The 20,094-nt window shown below is 39.2% G+C and overlaps 2 protein-coding genes across 4 annotated transcripts in view; both read left to right on the top strand.

Annotated features, from left to right (window-relative positions):
- Positions 1–515: 515 nt before the first annotated feature.
- Positions 516–17,711, top strand: ssuh2.1 (ssu-2 homolog, tandem duplicate 1). Its single transcript, XM_066698304.1, has 12 exons — positions 516–636; positions 3,739–3,834; positions 4,783–4,867; positions 5,247–5,376; positions 5,774–5,834; positions 9,217–9,341; positions 10,383–10,445; positions 13,601–13,680; positions 14,646–14,738; positions 15,243–15,348; positions 15,726–15,833; positions 16,154–17,711. The coding sequence occupies exons 1-12, from the start codon at positions 609–611 to the stop codon at positions 16,286–16,288; spliced, it is 1,110 nt and encodes a 369-aa protein (XP_066554401.1). The 5' UTR covers positions 516–608; the 3' UTR covers positions 16,289–17,711.
- Positions 17,712–18,421: 710 nt separating this feature from the next.
- Positions 18,422–20,094, top strand: part of LOC136738699 (semaphorin-3D) — a 73,240-nt gene continuing 71,567 nt past the window's right edge. For all 3 annotated transcript variants that reach the window (XM_066698303.1, XM_066698302.1, XM_066698301.1), the window contains exon 1: positions 18,422–18,540. The gene's annotated coding sequence lies outside the window, so the exon portion shown is untranslated. The remainder of the gene's footprint in view (positions 18,541–20,094) is intronic.

Genomic DNA, 20,094 nt, shown 5'->3' with positions numbered 1-20,094 from the left:
AGATGTGTGCTGTCACAGAACTCTTTAAAAACTAAGTACAATTAAATAATAAACATGTAATATGTCCTAGTTTATCATTACAAATGTAGATGGCCTGTAATGCTGGGATTCTGAACGTATTTTAGCAGAATCTCAGACAACCAGTTGGCCTCCCTGCTCTGCTTTATGTTAGAACTGGTAAAGGGTGCAAAATACTATGGCTTTCACAATGCTGATACAATTGGATACACAAATACATTAGGAACTGCAAAACTTGGTTGAAACTAAATACGGAGAGCAATTTACACCACGTACAGTGCAGCCAGAAACCTAATTAGGCATTTTTACATATAGAGGGTTCAAACTGTCCAAATGCACAACTTTTGATTAGATGCACGCCTCATATAACTGACTTGAGCAGTGAAGAAAATGACATGTAATTCGTAGAAAACAAACGGTATCAAACACAGGTTGCATTTGCCTCGGGTATCTATGCCACAGCGCACCGTCCCGCTCTCTGCTGACCGGGAAGTGTCCGCACACGGGGAGGAGCAGGACGCACAGCAGGGCCTAAGAGGGCGGGATCCTGGCGTGCTGCTTCAATAACTGCTTTCTTTTTCGGCTTACACATGGACAGCAAAGACGAAGAGTTTGGTGGTAAGTACAACAGCAGTTTTAAAGTTAGGGATGATGAACAACAGATCCAGTTTCTCATTTGCATTTCAAAGTTCGACCCCAAGCATGAGAAACACGTCCGTTTCTTGCAAGTTGCAAGTAGAGTCAATGAGGAGTCGCTTTGAAGTCCCTGTGCAGGACTGACACTAGCCACACGACACGGGCTCGGATCTTGCAGTTTTCGGGAAAGTAACCTTCACATATATCACAGTGAAGGACAATCGTACTAGTCTTTGAACGGAGAATACAAAGTACCGTCATAGATCCATGTATCTATTTACACTCGATGTTCCTGTCGTGGGTCTGTTACATCAAGTTTGAGTCAAACTGCAGGGCTACTTTTCTTTTGTGAGCGGTTACATGATAAGATGTGGAAAGGCTATGGCAGTTTAACAGTTAACAGTTTCGTGTTGAGTGTTTGCCCGGTTAAATGAGTGAGTGTGCAGAGCCCTAGACTTACACGGGTCGTGTTTGTGGGTGAGATTGAACAGAACCACTGTCTATCATGGGCGCAGATTTCCCCCATTCTGCGCAGATCTGCAGGATCCCACCGATTCCATTGGTGGAGCAGCGCAGACCTGTAACTGCGCTACACAAACGTGAGCTGTGTAGTGCACACAAAGCAGAAAATGTAATAACCCATACCTGTTACCTCCCGGTACAGGGAACTGACGTGTAATTCAGACAGGTTAACAGTGACACAACAAGCAGAGCTGTGATTACATTCGTATTGTGCATTTATACATGTCAAATCTACTTAATTTGCTATCGCCAATACAACGGACATACTTTCTGCGTTTAGAGAAGTCTTGCATGTATAGCTGGAAGTGTAGACTATATGTTCTCTCATTTCGTGTGCAGTTTTGGATTGACGTTGTATGCTGTTGTTTTCTTCTGTGGGAAGCTATTGTAAACGAGGTATTTACAGCATAAAACGCCTTTAACTTAAAAAGTAGGGCTTTATTTACTGTATCCTTTGTGCAACTCTCAGATGAAAGTTTTTTTTTACAGTATTGATATTTTAATGTGTAATCCAAATGTGATCTGAAATACAAACATGAATTTCGAGATAAATGTGTGATATTTAGTTTGAACAGTATTGCATAGATCTGCAATAATGGGTCTTGAATGGGAACCCTTTCAGATCCCCCTTCCCTGCCAGGAATTGCAGTTCAAAGCCAATGAATATGGAAAATATTTAATTGTGATTAATGTTGTTGATTTTTCTCCCCTTTAGCTCTGATAGTCAAAATCTATCAATGTCAAAATGAAAATGTTCTCCACTTTTCATAAGTGGTGACCAGCAACCGAAAATCAATAGGCAAGTCATTTTAAAAGACTTGAAGTAGTTTTGCTAAGCACGAAGCCATTTTTCCAAACTTAAAGAAGAAAAACAAAAACACATAAATAATATGACTCCCATAAAACTGAGGATCACTAGACTTCACTTTTGTTTGACTGCCTATTATTGAATGTATTATTTGAGATATAAAACAAATACAACCAACATAGTACAGTTAATGGTTTTAAATATTTTGTCTGATGTTGCATTATAATGCAAACATTTGAACCTTTCCTTCAGTTTATCACGTCCTGTAAATCCCATAATCCCAGAAAAGATTACCTATAACATTGTTACCCCTTTAAATGTGTCTATTTTAAATGGTACAGTTACAGAACAAGCTATTTGGAAAGCCTAGCCTTATCAACTCCCCTGATCTTGCAGGTCAAATGTTATGCACTGTACAGTGCTTTCTAAAGACATAATATACTTAATTTAAAATTGTATTGTGAGTTTGGCACACACCCATTAACCAATGTATTTTTGGAACATTGTTCTATTATAAATGGTGCCACAGATTAGCAGTTCTCTACATTGTTTACGTATTTCTTTTCTTTCTGTGTTTTTCCATTAATCATGTAGGGGAACTCCATTTCAGTTTGCATATTTTCTATTTTTGTATAAAATGATTGTAACTGCTAAATGATGCTTGCTAGTTAAGGATGTGTATACATTTGCACAATCACAGCCGTTCCACAGCCAATGTCGCAACAGCTGCTTCTGCTCATCTCTGATTAGCTGTCAACCTTGGCAGAGACTGATGGAAGTGAACTGTTATGTCAGATAAGAAAACAAACCAAAAAACGGACTGACCAAAAATACTTCAGTGAATACATTGCTCCAAAATTTTTGCATAGGTTAAACTCACAAACTCAAATGTATCACCAAGCTAATCCCTTTTCCATGTTTTTCAGGTTTTTGACATTGTATCTTGAAACCATTCTTTAAATGTCAGTACTGTCCCACAGTCAGGCTGTTTTTCCTGTATTCACCCATTGCCTTTTGTTCTCAAGATGGGACTTGCAGTCTCATTTATCTCCCATTTTTACACATGGCACAATGTGTCATATGTGGTCAGGAAATGCATTTTATATGTTAGAATTATTCATTGCAGTCTTGATAAATATATATTTTTTGTACTATTAGTAAGTCACAGATATATAAAATATGGGGAGCAAGTTTTTTCATTTTGCTGGAGTTAAATACAAAGAGTTCAGTGTAGGTCATTTGTCTTCAATTTCTCTGAGAAGTGATGGCTGAATGCCATTTTCCCATTCAAATTGATTGGTGTTCTTTGGTAATTTATGTGGTGGCAAAAGTTTTATTGTGAAACTTTTCCAAAGCAAGCAATTGCCTGTTTTTTGGTTAAGAAGGCTAATTTTAAAAGCTTGGTAAATATATTCTGAGAAAATATCATTCTAACAAATGACACCGCACAAATTAAGCAACACAAATGTAAAGGGTTAATCAAAACAAGGATATATGGAGTTCAAGCTGTTGAGAGAACAGAGCATTACTTTTTGAAATCTGATAACATTTTATAACTTTAGGAAAAAACTGGTTCCTTCCTGTATAGCTGTTGAAGCTTTCATACTCAAAATTGGAATAAGCTATCCCCTGGTGTCAACACTTGAGAAGACGAATAATGTAGCTTTTCACACCATGCTATTCCTGCAAGTTCTCCTTTTCTGCAACCTTCCACACCAATGGTCTGTGTAATCCCTATTTTTACTATTTCCCAGAGTTTGATCCAGATATTCTGGATGAAGGCCCCACAGCGCCCCCACCCGGCTTGTTTGATGATGTGTCCGGTTACGAGGAGACTCCCAAAAATGGAGGTAAGCACTTTCACAAATCTACTTTTCTTTGTTCTCAGTTCACAGTGTTTTGTTTGTTCACCTTTCATTGAACCTATTTTGAGAGAATGCCGCTTCTGAATGAAACGGAAAATCTAAATGGAGCAATACACGTTAGATCAGATCAGTTGTTTTCTGTATCGTGATTGAGGCTTTTACTGCAGGTGATAATGCACAACATGCTAACCAAGTGGAACCAAACAAAAATGGAATTCAAAAGAGTGTTTGCATTTATCCAGATGTTTCCAAGGTGTTTAACCAGCTCACGAGGTTAAGGTCTCTCTTTTGATCATCTCAATTTAATGGCTAAGGCTGCTGGCAAAATGTGTCTGTTGCTTTCAGCTTAGCAGCCTTTGAGCAAAAGTTCATATAGTGGGTGTTCAGGACAGTTCAGGATGGTGGGATACAGTGAGAGACTGCTTAAATAGCATCTGTCTGCGTTATGTCTGACCATATCCAGCCCAACTGTGACTCACTTCAAACCTGATATTAATGTAAGGATAATAAGCCAAAGAGTGTTGGAAGACATTGCAAAACTTCCACTGACTTGAACTATTTTTGAATATATATTTTTTATATTGTCCTATGAATTTAGGTGGGTTGAGGAAAGGCAGAGCAGCAGACATTTCTTAAATAATGTAATGTTAAAGAGGACTGTTTAAAACGCCATGTCATTTATTACGCCAATATTCGATTATATTGCTGATTTACGGGCATTCGTTACAGAGTCTTTTGAAAGTGTCTGACAGGATTTTGTATTCCAATGACGAGCCCTTGCGTGGTTTCGGTGCTGTGTAAAGAGCAAATTAGTTTTGGATCGTGCTGGGTGTTTGATCTTTCAAACGGATGAGTGTTTCGGAATGTCACACAGATCCTCATGTGATCTTGTTGAAAGTTTATCAACTCTGCTGGGTCTGCTTCTCTTTTCAGACGACATAGACAAGTTGTACCCGCCTCCTCCTGACCGTGTTCCCATACCAGAACATGACCGGAATGCTGCTGTTCCTCATGTGAGGTAAGATGACCAGGCTCTAGATTCCACAGTGTCATGTTTGCTGGTTAAACTGAACCCTTCAATTCCATAGTATTAAAAGCTTAATTTGTCAAATTAATGTTATAATGAATTGATTTAGACCATTAGGAGCTCCAGTGAAATGAAACCCTGCCCTGCCGATTCAGGATTAAGCACCTCTGATATGGGGCATTAGGCCATTCAAGTTATGCTTTGTTATTTTGGCTTATAAATATGTCAATTTTAGGATCCTCAGTTTCTTCTTCGCATGACCCAACCAGACTCACTTCGTTTCTGTCACACGTTCAGAAGCCTGAACTGACACCTCACTCCCCCTCACCACAACGTCCCATTGCTGCGACTTACCCTTACTGTTCGGTAGGGTGCCCACAGTGTCTGAAGAAATCGCGAGAGAAGCTCTTCTCCAGTTTGTGGACAAGAAATGGACCTACAGGAGCAAACCGGCCAGGGATCTGGTTTTTAAGGATCTAAAACCCTTCACAGTGTACCGGGTATCTACTTTTGTGTTTGTATTTACTGTTGGTAGGGGATAGACTCTCTTATTTTTTCCCTCTTGCATATACTTTGGGTAGTTATCTACAGTTTATTTGGAGTTCACCAAAGGGGAGGTAATTCTTCAATGGATAATTAATGCCTGAAAGCTTTTTATTTACACAAAAACAACACAAAGCCTCCAGCTTGTCATTAAATGTGACGCACAAGTCCTTATAACAATAACAAGGCTTAGTTTCAACAAAACCTTTGACCTGTGATATCCTGGGATTATGACTGCAGTGTAATTCTAGGCAATTTGACCATGGAATTATTAGCAATCTGTGACCACTTTTATTTTATGTTACATGAGTGCAAATCATTATCAGGATTTTTCATTTCTTTCTCTCTTTCCAGTATCGCTTGGAAACATTTGCAGAATCCAGAGCCAGTGCTTGGGAGTTCGAGCCTTATACTGGTATGACGCACATGCACACAATGACAGTGTATACAATGTATATTGTACAATGTGAGGAAGTTCTTGTTTAAGGCGCTGAAGTTTCCAACATGTTTTCTTCAGTATAGCTGTGTTGTACTATACTTCACTATCCACACCAATGAAGGAAAGAAAAGAAGAATCAATGGCACTACTTAAAAATAATCTAGAACAATGGAGCATATACACTCACCTAAAGGATTATTAGGAACACCATACTAATACTGTGTTTGACCCCCTTTCGCCTTCAGAACTGCCTTAATTCTACATGGCATTGATTCAACAAGGTGCTGAAAGCATTCTTTAGAAATGTTGGCCCATATTGATAGGATAGCATCTTGCAGTTGATGGAGATTTGTGGGATGCACATCCAGGGCACGAAGCTCCCGTTCCACCACATCCCAAAGATGCTCTATTGGGTTGAGATCTGGTGACTGTGGGGGCCAGTTTAGTACAGTGAACTCATTGTCATGTTCAAGAAACCAATTTGAAATGATTCGACCTTTGTGACATGGTGCATTATCCTGCTGGAAGTAGCCATCAGAGGATGGGTACATGGTGGTCATAAAGGGATGGACATGGTCAGAAACAATGCTCAGGTAGGCCGTGGCATTTAAACGATGCCCAATTGGCACTAAGGGGCCTAAAGTGTGCCAAGAAAACATCCCCCACACCATTACACCACCACCAGCAGCCTGCACAGTGGTAACAAGGCATGATGGATCCATGTTCTCATTCTGTTTACGCCAAATTCTGACTCGACAGAAATCGAGACTCCTCAGACCAGGCAACATTTTTCCAGTCTTCAACTGTCCAATTTTGGTGAGCTTGTGCAAATTGTAGCCTCTTTTTCCTATTTGTAGTGGAGATGAGTGGTACCCGGTGGGGTCTTCTGCTGTTGTAGCCCATCCGCCTCAAGGTTGTACGTGTTGTGGCTTCACAAATGCTTTGCTGCATACCTCGGTTGTAACGAGTGGTTATTTCAGTCAAAGTTGCTCTTCTATCAGCTTGAATCAGTCGGCCCATTCTCCTCTGACCTCTAGCATCAACAAGGCATTTTCGCCCACAGGACTGCCGCATACTGGATGTTTTTCCCTTTTCACACCATTCTTTGTAAACCCTAGAATTGGTTGTGCGTGAAAATCCCATTAACTGAGCAGATTGTGAAATACTCAGACCGGCCCGTCTGGCACCAACAACCATGCCACGCTCAAAATTGCTTAAATCGCCTTTCTTTCCCATTCAGACATTCAGTTTGGAGTTCAGGAGATTGTCTTGACCAGGACCACACCCCTAAATGCATTGAAGCAAATGCCATGTGATTGGTTGGTTAGATAATTGCATTAATGAGAAATTGAACAGGTGTTCCTAATAATCCTTTAGGTGAGTGTATGTGTACTGATGTTGGATACAGTCAAAGTGTTTTCTTATTCTTTTAATGGGTATTGTGGTATGTGATTCGAAGGAGCCCTTTGTTAGTTTAAAAAAAAAAACTACACTGCTTAAAAAAATTAAGGGAACACTTAAATCCCACATCGGATCTCGATGAAGGAAATATATTAAAGATCAAAATCTGTACTGTACATTGTGTAATTCGTTGAGCACAAAATGACGTAACAACAGTCAATGGAAACCAAAATCACCAACCGATTGAGGGCTGGATTCAAACTCACACCGAACATCAAAGTAAACAATTGAAATTTCATCACGGCAACTCATAATGTGACTCAGTAGTGTGTATGGCCCCCACGTGCCTGTATGCACTCCCGACAACGGATATGCACACCCTCCAAGGATATTCCTCCCCAGACCATCACTGACCCACCGCCAAACCGGTCATGCTGGATGATGTTGCAGGCAGCATAACGTTCACCATGCCGCCTCCAGACTCTTACACGTCTGTCACATGTGCTCAGTGTGAACCTGCTCTCATCTGTGAAGAGAACGGGGCGCCAGTGGCGGACCTGCCAATTCTGGTGTTCTCTGGCGAATGCCAATCGAGCTGCACGGTGCTGGGCTGTGAGCTCAGGTCCCACTAGAGGACGTCAGACCACCCTCATGGAGTCTGTTTCTGACAGTTTGGTCAGCAACATGCACACCAGTAATCCGCTGGAGGTCATTTTGTAGGGCTCTGGCAGTGCTCCTCCTGTTCCTCCTCGCACAAAGGAGCAGATACCGGTCCTGCTTCTGGGTTGATGCCCTTTTACGGCCCTGTCCAGCTCTCCTCGTGTAACGGCCCGTTTCTTGGTATCTCCTCCATGCTCTTGAGACTGTACAGGGAGACACATCAAACCTTCTTGTGACGGCATGTATGGATGTGCCATCCTGGAGGAGCTGGACTACCTGTGCAACCTGAATGGGCTGCAGGTACCGCCTCATGCTACCAGTAGTTACAAGGACACTAGCAAAATGCAAAACTAGAGAAGAATCAGTCAGGAAGGATAAGGAGAGAGCAATTGTCTGTGGCCACCACCTGCAAAACCATTCCCTTTTTGGGGACAGGTGACATTGATTGACAATTACTTAAGCTTCCTAACTGGACAGATTGATATCCCTGAAGTTTAACTGACTTGGAGTTATACTGTGATGATTACGCGTTCCCTTAATTTTTTTGAGAAGTGTAGTTATAATATCTGAGCTACATTTGTCATACCCAGAGATTTGAGAATTGTCAGATTTTAGGTTTGATCAAATTATAGATAGAACATTATCTAGATATTGCATTATTGCACCATAATCATAATACATTGATTATATGAAGGATTCTGAGAAGATGCTTTCAATAAAATAAAGTACTGACTTGTTTGTGTGTTATTGTAGTTCTTGTGAAATTGATTTTCTGACCTTCTTGAATTCAGTTTATTCCCAAAACAGCACTAATCTACCGACGCCAGTGTGACTTACAATATTAATTGTTTTTACATACAATTACCCATTTATATAGCTGGGTTTATACTGCAGCAATATGGCAACCCTCTGTTACAGAGTCAGAAGCCCTGACCACTACTCTACACCGCTGACCAAAAATCAACAGATAGATGATGATATGTTTTCAATCCAAAATGTTGAATGGTGCTTACCAATGATTGCTATCCATTTTGTGCTGATTTTTGTACTGCATTTTTAAAAGACCTACCTACGTACTAATAATTAATGCGTTTCAGATTTCCACACCTTGAAAATGCTGATTACAGAAAATAAAGACCATCTTATTCTTAATATCCCGACACCTTCATAGCAATGTCAGTTAAGAACAAAATGAATGAAATAAATCTGTGTCTTTTCTTTCTTTGTCCCCTACTAGTGCTTGCTTATTGGCACAGTTTGTCTCAGTGTCTACAATTTTCTCATTTTGCCTCCTCAGATCAGTTTTTGGACGGTCCCCAGTATGGCATTAGTCCCCCTCCCTGGGACGTTGTGGTGGAAGTCCCCCCCACATACACAGACTCCAAGGTGAAAGTCAAGGTGCCCCACTCCTCGTTCGTCAGGGTAAGGTGTAGCACCCGAGCCAAGAACACCCTTGTTAGCCTGTGCCAGCGATGGGGTAGTGCAGGGCTTGTCAGAGCTACGTTTTTTGTCTTTTAGTTGCACTTGACGAATAAATAGCTTAATGTGATATTTTTTCAACAATTTGTTTTCCTGAGTTACCTTGAATTTGTATCTGAAAGAAATCTGAAATTTGCATTTTTAGAGGGGTTGAAAACAAATGGAAAAAGTTAAATCTCTAAAACCAATGGTTTCATTAGAGGTTTGGGTTAGAAATTGTGGGCTTACTTGGAATGTAAAGGAGAAAGGATGCTGTGGTCTCATTTAATATAATTTACTGTTTTGTAGTCCATCTCAGAAGATTTGTTTTCTGTGTCTGGATGTTGGTTTGGCATTTAAACTGGTATCTTTGGAATACAAAAAAGTGGCTATGTAAATTACTTTAAAGCAAGTGGCTTGTCTTATTTTTTGGTGTCGGGGGGTTATATTAAGTATCTGTGCTGAGGATTGTCTATTGCTATATTGATGTGGAGATTTGGTACTCATCCCTGTTTTGTATGGGTGGCCACATGGTACATTTATGTGTGTATATCGGGATATACTGACTTCCTCATAAAGAGGTTCTTACCCACTGCATTATAACAGTAACATCGATTCACAAAAGGCACAAAATGTTTAATTATTTGGGGAGTGGTTAGTTCAGTTGTGTTTATTTTGGAATTACTTTGAATTACTACTTTGTTTACTACTGGCAAACGTCTCTGAACTCTTTTGGAATATTTTTGGAAATATCGATGTAATATAATACCACAGAAAAACAAAGGGAAAGGATCTGTGAAAAAAGGGTTGCAGGCAAAGGCGGAGATGACTTAAAATGTGAACCACTTGTTTTGGTCGTGACAGGAATGTTTTCATCTGTACATGAAAAGTATAGTCAGAAGTAACGGCTGCACATGATTTTCATCTATAGGTCATTTCTGGAACAATTGGTCCCGCTAAGGAAAAATAAAAGCCTTTAACATGTTTTTAAAAATATTGTTTCAGCCTTGTCACCGTTGTCACGGAAGAGGCCGAGTTCGATGCACTCACTGTACTGGCAGTGGAAAGGTGAGTAACGGTGAACTTCACATATTTTATAAAATCTCATGAATGGGTTCACTGGCATCTTTTAAAAGAGCATACCCGTTGGGTGCAGAAAAGAGAAAGAGGAGACAAGAGAAGGCGCAAGGTAGAGATATATTATAGACAGTGGCGTAGCCAGGAATTCGCGGAGGTGGGGCAGAATGAGTCCGTAGCAGAATGAGTAAGGCCGGGGGTCTCGGGCGATTCCTCCATAAAATGTTTGAAAATTGGAGACCTTAAAGGTGAGATTCTGTGTCATTTCGCAAAACTTTGACTTCGATTTAATCAGGGCGATTTTGACTCAAACATATATTTGCTTCACAACCACATATCACTACACATCCAGTGAAAAATTACACATCAACCGACATTATGCAGGAAAACTAGACGCGTTTCTGGTGCTTGCCAATCACAGATATATTTTGTTGCAGTTCTGTAATTGTAACGGGTGAGGATGCACAACCTGTTAGAAATATGTGTCTTCATTGGAAATCAGCTGTTTCTGCCACTGATGTAGGAGTTTCTAGGTGAATACAAGTCTCTTGTTGTGACGCCAGAATTAATCAATAACAAAATATCTCCATAAATTAGTTTGAGGTCCTTATTTATGTACAGGTATGCTAGCCCATAAAGCCTGTCTTCTGTCATAGTGAAGCGCAAATATGTTTTGAGTAGTTTTAGCTCACTGAACATCACTTGTAATATGAGCATATTACAAGTGACATAACCCTCCGAATAAATCAGTAGTGTTAAGTCTTCTGCTTCGACATATCCAACCGATTGGCCTAGCACGTATAGACAGTATTGGGGTGTTCCGAGCGCCTGATGTGTTAGGTTTGAATCCAGTGTGGGGAGCTCCGTTTGCACTTCAAATATGATATGCCCCCCTAATTACGCCACTGGATATACGTGTATATTGCTAAGAAGTTTATGAAAACAATGTCAGCCGAACTTTAACAGCCGTTTTCTGTGTTTTGTAAATTCCAAATAGTGGGACTTTAAAGTTAAAGTGTTGTGAGGAATTCACATATTTTAACAAATTATATATAAAGCAATAATCCAACTCAATCAGATTAAGTAATAATTAATTTGGCAATGTGACTGGTTTTCTGTTGGAGGGTCACATCACTGTGATAGCTAGCCTACTGCCAGTTGCCATCCAAATGATGATAATGATTAAGAACATAAGGGATTTACAAACGAGAGGTGGCCATTCGACCCATCACGCTCGTTTGGTGTCCATTAATAACTGAGTGATCCAAGGATCCTATCCAGTCTATTTTTAAATGTTCCCAGACTTTCAGCTTCACCACATCCCTGGGGAATTTGTTCCAGATTGTGACAACTCTCTGTGTGAAGAAGTGTCTTCTGTTTTCTGTCTTGAATGCCTTGAAGCCCAATTTCGATTTGTGTCCCCGGGTGCGTGTGTCCCTGCTGATCTGGAAAAGCTCCTCTGGTTTGATGTGGTCAATGCCTTTCATGATTTTGAAGACTTGAATCAAGTCCACACGTAGTCTCCTCTGTTCCAGGGTGAAAAGGTTCAGTTCCTCAGTCTCTCAGTAGGACATTCCCTTCAGACCTGGAATAAGTCTGGTTGCTCTCCTCTGAACTGCCTCTAGAGCAGCGATATCTTTCTTGAAGTGTGGAGCCCAGAACTGTACACAGTATCCAGATGAGCTCTAACTAGTGCGTTGTACAGTCTGAACATTACTGCCCTTGTTCTCAATTCTGCGATACTTCATCACGTTCTGTTCTTCCCATAGTGTAATTATAGTGGACATTTGTGTTACCTGCATGTATTACCTTGCACTTGTCCACATTGAATTTCATCTGCCAGGTGTCGGCCCACAACTGAATATTATTTTAGTCCCTTTGAATAGCCTGTGCTGCCGAGATTGTATCTAATGAGCGACCTATTTTAGTATCATCTGCAAATTTGACAAGTTTGCTAACTATCCCAGAGTCCAGATCATTAATATAGATTAGAAAAAGCAAAGGCCCTAGTACTGATCCCTGTGCAACTTCACTAACAACCTCACTCCAGTTAGAAGTGACTCCTCTAATCGACACCCTCTGTTTCCTATACATCAACCAGTTCATAATCCATCTACTAACATAACCCTGAATGCCTACAGCTTCTGATTATCTTGTAGTTAACTACTACAGTAGTAGTTCCTAGTTGTCAGCTAATGATTTTTGATAGTGTAGTATTTATTATTTAATTTAGTTTTTTAATGTGCACTGTGTAATATAGTGTATTTTTGGTGTGGTTGTTTTTTGCCTAAACTGTTTATTAGTTATTGCTGTTATTTCAATGGTGCACTATAATGTAAAAAAAAAAATGTGTGTTTTAGTTTTACCTAAATAATTTCTATCCGCCATAAAGATGTTTTGCAACGAAGTGGGGGGCCCCACAATCAAATGTCACCTATGGCCCCCAAAAGGCTAGGGCTGGCCCTGGTCCAGACCACAGTAACATCCTCATTCAGCAAGTAAAAACACTGTGTGAGAGTTAAGCAAGTATTATACATGTTTTAGCTCGTTGTGGTTGCTCTTCAGATTGCATGCCAATGTTGATTAACTGTTGCAAAATAAACAAACCCATTTAAGACTATAATCAAACCTGCTTGACAGGAATTCACGCCCAGTTGTATTTGCACATTTTGGACAATCAAAATATGCTTCAGTAAAGCAACTAAGACTCTGTGATTAGTTTAAATAGCAGGCATTGATGTACACCCTAGGCCAGCATAAACCTCTTCTTGGTTTTGAATACAATGTGTATTCTGTAGACTAGAGTGTAACATGAAACAAGGATGTACTATGCCGCACTGTGTCTTTGCCTCTGTAATTTCCGTTTAATAAGGTACGAGCGCATCTGGGGCCCAGGCAGTTTAAAACTCCTATAAGTTTAGGATAACTTGGTATAGACATGTGTGTAGTTTGGATTGAAAAGATGTATCTATAAGTTTAAGTCAAAATAGACAAATGACTGATTTATTGTTTTTCCCATTTGGCAAAGTGTGGGCAAACCTTCTATGTCTTATTAATGGACACGGATGGGACATTTGATAATGGTGTGAACATGGGAAAAGCAAGTCCCATTTGTTTATTTTGTTTGTTTTTTCTTCTTGTTGCAGACGCGGTGTACCTTCTGCCATGGCTCTGGTCGACACCAAAACAATAGATGCACGAGCTGTCACGGATCAGGCCGGAAAAGGTACAGGTGTTTTTTTAGTTTTTAGTTTTTTTTAAACATTGGCCAGTTTAATTTTTCAATTACTCAATTTCTCTTGAATATCACTGTAAGTGTGTCCGGGTGGTCAGTGTAGAGTAACTCCAACAATGGCTTGTGACAAAACAAAGGAATAACAAATCAAATCAACAAGCACAAATCTTTAGATAATCCATAATCTGGATATTTGGAACTTCATAACACACTGAGGATCTTGTCCAATCCCCTCTCTCTCCCTCCCTCTCTTTGAATGAGCTCTGTGCCGAGCTTATAGCCATTATAGGGCCTGTAGCTCCTCCCATTGAGCTGTACCACTACCACATGTCATAGCTAATATAAAGAAGTAATAGTAATTTACATTCTCTTAATCACCATTCAAATATGTGTGCACCCAGTGATCAAGATAACATACACTTTTGCTTTAATCATTGAAAGAGTTGTTAAAACCAGCAAGTACAACACCAGATAAAGAAAAAAAAACATGCGCATTTTATACATTTTAAGCATTTCCCTGATCTTCCCGATCATGCTTCCACAAGGTATTGCCACACAATAAACACTGATGTCTATAAGAAGCTACACTCGTTTCTGTGCAGCCCCATACATATACATACAAACAGCATGAACTATAATGCATTTGCATTCACAAAGTTGGTAATTAGGCAAGGGGAACTTGTTCTTCCTTCACAATCACACATCTCTATCTCCCGTTCATTAAGTTTGTCTTTTGCCAAGATGCATAGAATTTGTTAACTGTTTCAAGGGCCGTACTGATGCATCTTGGGTTAGTCAGTTTGTATACCTTCTTTTGTTTTGATGCCTCTTGTTAGGAAAATGTGTCTATTAAAAATAAAACTACTTTGCTTTCCTGTTGTAGGTAGAGCATTGAAAATTTCACAAGAAAACTCATATATTGTAACATTTACATTTCCGTGTTGCTCTTCTCTTAGATGCACCTTCTGCTCTGGAAGAGGACATAAAACATGCCCTTCTTGTAATGGGAAAAAAAACCTGATGCATTTCATTCAGCTGACTGTCACATGGTAAACAAATACAGTTTAATATATAAAAAGGTGTCCTTTTCTCCACAGGTACAAGTATAACGGAAAAAGATGGACCACTATTCAGTTTGTGTGAGAAAGCAACATGTTTAGTTTAAAGGATACATAGGGGTGGACTGTATGTGTATAACCACAGTCTCTTCACATTCAGAAAAGAGAGAACCATGTAGGGTTTAAATATCTCTTCATGCTCTCTCTTTAGATTCCATTTGGCTGTTTATTCGTTCGAAGGAACACTCATTGGCATGACATTCTATACTAGCACTGATACATTTAACATCAGACCCATAATATACATAAATAAGTTGGTTAAAAACTTGAAAATATGGTCCAGCATCAACATTTCCTTTTGTAGGACTCTGGGCCACAATAAACATTTGTTTTAGAACTGAGCATAGATCTGACCGGACCATTTGCAAATGTCTAATACATAAACATTCGTTTTGGTTTTATTTATTTACCTCCCCTCCCCATCTCTTCTTCCAGGAAAAACCACGTGTTTGAGTACGTCCCAGATCGGATACCTGACTTTCCTGTCAAGAAATTTGAGAAGGTGGCTGGAGATCCATTCTTTGTTGATGAAAGCATCTTGGTAAGGGAATATTGTAGGTGGTTCATAAGTTCACATTTAGAATCAAACCTGGTTTAATATAAATTGGGGGAGATTTTATTGTGTGTGTTTAGTATGTGGCAAGCCAATAGGCAGCAATGTCATCGCTAACCATTGCCAGATCCATGCTTGGCCAGAATGTGTCTGTTTAGAAAAACAAAACAGAAATTGCACTTTTTATTAGAATTAGTTATTCTTCTGAAATGAAACTGGATAAGATTCAGGTTTGTGCTTTGTTATTCGCGGGTACGTTAAAGGTTGGATTTGGTCTAGTTCTAAGTATGTTAAAGAGTATTAAGAATATCCTGCTATGGGTGAGTCGCAGTGTGCATCAGTATACACTTTTTGTGGTCTTACAGGTTTACCCCATAGTGGGCTTTCCAGATGAGGAGATCTGTGAGGCCTCAAAGAGGGGAAACCAGGAGCACTTATCCACTTTCTCCTCAGTTAACCGCATCCTTCAGCAGGTGAGTCGCACTCTCTGCCAGTGTCTGTTGTCTGTGTAAGCAGAAACTTTCCTTCTGGGACTGCATATATGTTGACCATAAGGAGTTCAGTCCATTCCATCAAATAATCAAAAGAGAGAGAGAGTGATTTTCAATCAAACGGAATTTATTAATAAATAGTCTCAGTCTCTCACGATTATTTGGACTCTTCACCATCTCTTGCCTGATGTGTCTGCAATCCTCATGTAACAGGGACAGACGTCGAGAATAATATGCAGTGACGACAAAGTATTGTGCTGATATCCTGGCAGAAAAGTCAATTCTTCTCTTTTCCTCCGCAGCGTCAAACCATTGAGCTCATTCCTCTGACTCACGCCTTCTACGACTACAAAGGACAGGATTATAACTATTTTGTATATGGGATGGATAACAAAGTTTATGCCCCTAAATACCCCTCCAGCTGCTCTATTTTGTGAAGCGTGTTTGACATCAATTATTGTTTTTGAATTAAAAAAATACATGCTTTTAAAAAAAAACATTAACCAAGTAAAATGTACTCTTATAACATGAAGCGCAGGTTCGTATACAGAATTTGATGTAATAAATTAATGATTCTTACCTGTACACTATTTTTAAAATTCTCTTGCAACATTTTAAAATTGTTTTTAATTTCGGGGTGAGAATTAACTAAATCTGGATTTTTTTTAATTATTATTTTTTTGGAGCTGGATTCTAGTATAAATTCTACTAAGACTACTCCCTTCAGTAATTCTTGGATTAAGTGGTCGATTGAACACTTTATTGCTGTGAACTAATATTGCCTTACTTCATCTCACTGTGTTATAGGTAAAGTTATTTAAGGGAAGCAGGTGGTATTTCTGATAATTTACCATAGTAAATCAAAGTGTTACCAAAATGAAGGTTTTTGCTTATTTAGTTTAAAACATGGTAAAACAAGATCATTTTGAAAGCAGGGCAAATGATTAAACAGTTTTAAAATGTTTATAAAGGAACTCTGTTCCTAAAAATACCTAAGTGTTTGGACCAGGAAATGACAACCGTTAAAGGCAAGAGTGATTCAGTTAACCATGGTTTGACACAATCTTGGCAGATCAACATATCTTAATTCAACTGCTTTCTCTTGTTATTGTCTACAAAGATGTCTCTTTTATTGACTTTGTTATAAACCTGCAGTGCCTTCCAGTTCTGTTACGATCTTTCTCCCCTGAATGCCTTTTCTTTGAAATGTTTCAAACTCTGTGAAAAATCTGCTTAGTTACATTATCTTGGCATTCCTTACACAAGTGTGTTATTTCACAACTCTGAGTGGAGAGATTAATTTTGTGGACTCTTCTTTTTTTTTTATCATGGTGGCTATTAACAAATAAGGGCTTTCTATATTTTGGGTTTCTTTTGCAAACTTTTTATCCTAATCTATGAATATGTCCTGTCTGTCTCCCTATTTTGTAAGATTTTGAGTTCTGTTCTGTACTTTCAAAATATGGGTTAATTGTGGTTCTTATTTTTTACATCATTTGTAATAATAATAATAATAATAAATAATATGTATATCCCTGTGTTTTCTTAAGCATAATAATGTTAAATCTGTGACCATAAACATTTCTCCAAATAATGTATTCAATGGAGTGGCTGAAACCATGTGTTGTGTAATTTGAGTCTTTGCCCAGCAGATGTTTTTGACTTGCATTATATGTTTCATCCGGACCAAAGCATTACTTTATTATTTTTTTTATAATATGTATGTACATTGTTTTGAGTAGTTATTGGAACGCTGTGGTCTCTTATAGCAGGTCCATAACTAATTTCTGTTGACATTCCTCTTTCATAGCAGAGCACATTACAACACAAATGAATAAAAACAAAACATTGCATTATAAACGTGGATGAAGTCTGCTTTTTTGTGATTGCCCAAGACACACACTTCAATTTTTACTCCTAGTAAATGAAATTAAATATAAGTATATAATAAAAAAACAAAATTTATTTCTTACATGTATTCTGTATTTGGACCACTTCAGAACTGCAGATTTATTTTGAAATCACGGATTAGGAAGTTAAATATTTAATGTTTGAATTTGCCTACATCGAATAATGTAAGAAGAAATCTGGTAGTGCTGTAAATAAAATAAAAAAAGCAATTTAATGTGGTATTAAACAGGTACACAATAAGAATCAAATAAAAAATCTGATGCCGCATTTCTTTTACGAATGCTGCAATACGAATAATCCCAGGAGGGGGGCGCTATATTCCCTTCAGACCGGAGTCACACAACTGAAGTAGAGTCCGCTTTACAAGCAGGGGAAACCGATGCGTCGGTGAGTGCTGTCGACACCAGCTCTTTGTTTCCCATTGCGGCACAGTGTTAATATGGCGTGTGTTGTTTTTAGCATGTATGTTTTAGCCAAAAAACTCATGCTAACATTTCAAAGCATGGACTGGAATGGAATTCCGCAGTTCTGCGCAGATCTGCAGAATGCCACCGCTCCCATTGGGAGATCTGCGCAGAACTGCCCCGGGGGCGTGGCCGCCGCACACGTGTAGCCGCTGTTGACAGTGCTGTGGGGGGGTGAGCCCCAGCAGGAGAGACGTCACAGTGGCGGCGTGAGGGAGTCGTGTGCGCTATTAATGTCATCTCACTGGGGGACCTGTATGGACCTGGGACTTAGACGCCACTCCAGACGCGTTTCTAAAAAACAACACATCTGGGTGAGTTAGACTTCTGCTCCATGTCTGAATAACGTATTCTGCAACGTTAATGATCATGTTTTGTCCGACTTTATAGCAAAACTCAAGTGCACTGTGATGTCGGAGTAGATGGACTTGAATGAATTGATTGACTTGATGAAGTCACATTTTCATATAATACTAATCATATAATATCAGCTTTTGTTCAACATTTGTTGTTTAGCCTGGTTTGAATGAATCGAGAACATTGCCTTTCACATGTGATGGAGATGTTGGACACTCAGTGTCAAAGTCTGGGCTATAGACAGTAGTTTATCTTGTTGTGTTTATTGCAGGAGACATTTGTCTGCAAGTTTCTAGAGATGTAATCGGCTGTGATGCAGGGACGAAACATCCCCTTCCTTGTTTATTTAATACAAAGAGACTGTGGCGTCTCCAGAAACTTTTATGACGACGTTTTCAAGACTTTTCCACCCATTACGGAATATATAGACATTGTGAAGATCAGGCTCATTTGTTCAGCTTATCTGATGGATTGCGTAAAACAAATCTCCTATTGTTTTATGTTTCCCGTAATAGGTTTCCTGAAGGCTGTCTTTTGAATTGCTTGCACTCAGTAGTAAATATAGAAAGTTATATATATAAATCGTGTTTAGGCTATTCATAACTCATATTTGAAAAAAATATATTTAGAAAGCATTTTTGCACAATAATTTAAATATGTTTCACTTTTATTTGTTTATTTTCTTGTGATACTGAAAGCTAATATGGTTGAGAATCAGAGGCTATTTTTATTGTAGTATAAGGACTGAATAAGTTTTATGTCTGTCTGTCTGTCTGTCTGTATGTATGTATGTATGTATGTATGTATGTAGTCATTAGTAATTCAAATATGATGTTAGGTGATCTGATAAACTGCTAAAAATAATGATGGCTGTTGTATTTTATTGTATTTTTTCAAACTCTTGATTGATCATGTGATAATAATGGATACATTAGTATGGCATTTTGATTTGGTTTTGCTCAAATAGGCAGAGTAAACGCAATGTAGCCCATAATGGGTGATGTTTTAGTTTTGGGTAGAAAAAAACTACAACTACCACTACTGTGGCTGAATACCTAGCATTTTTGCAGACCCACCGGGGTAGAAATCACAAGCACAGACCAAGATCAACAACATCTGAATTGCCCCCTGTAACAACATGTTTAATGTAAAATTCTGTATATATGCTGATTGCGGTTTAGGACAGATATTGGGTTGTGATGGCGGTCCAGCTGCACGGGACGCAGTGTCCATGGCGACCCGTCCCGGTGGAGGATGCTGCGGAGAGGAGAGAGAGAGAGAGAGAGAGAGAGAGAGAGAGAGAGAGAGAGAGAGAGAGAGAGAGAGAGAGAGAGAGAGAGAGAGAGAGAGAGAGAGAGAGAGAGAGCAAGTGCACCAGCGGGTTACGGGCAATAGGTTAAGCCTACCAGGAGACGATGAACAATAACAGGTTTTAGGGTCAAGTTTTGTTTGCATTTAGCTCCGACCCCGGCTTATTTGAGTCGCTACAGTAACCACCTGGGAGGTTTAGA

This window comes from Amia ocellicauda, chromosome 3, assembly GCF_036373705.1.
Source record: "Amia ocellicauda isolate fAmiCal2 chromosome 3, fAmiCal2.hap1, whole genome shotgun sequence".
Classification (NCBI taxonomy): domain Eukaryota; kingdom Metazoa; phylum Chordata; class Actinopteri; order Amiiformes; family Amiidae; genus Amia; species Amia ocellicauda.
This window is presented reverse-complemented; position numbering and strand designations above follow the sequence as displayed.

Excerpts from the sequence above, each read along its gene's own strand:
- ssuh2.1 (XM_066698304.1), top strand. The coding sequence starts at position 609 with ATGGACAGCAAAGACGAAGAGTTTGGTG. Across the intron at positions 3,835-4,782 it reads GGAGACTCCCAAAAATGGAG|ACGACATAGACAAGTTGTAC; the intron begins GTAAGCACTTTC and ends TTCTCTTTTCAG. Across the intron at positions 10,446-13,600 it reads ACTGTACTGGCAGTGGAAAG|ACGCGGTGTACCTTCTGCCA; the intron begins GTGAGTAACGGT and ends TTCTTGTTGCAG.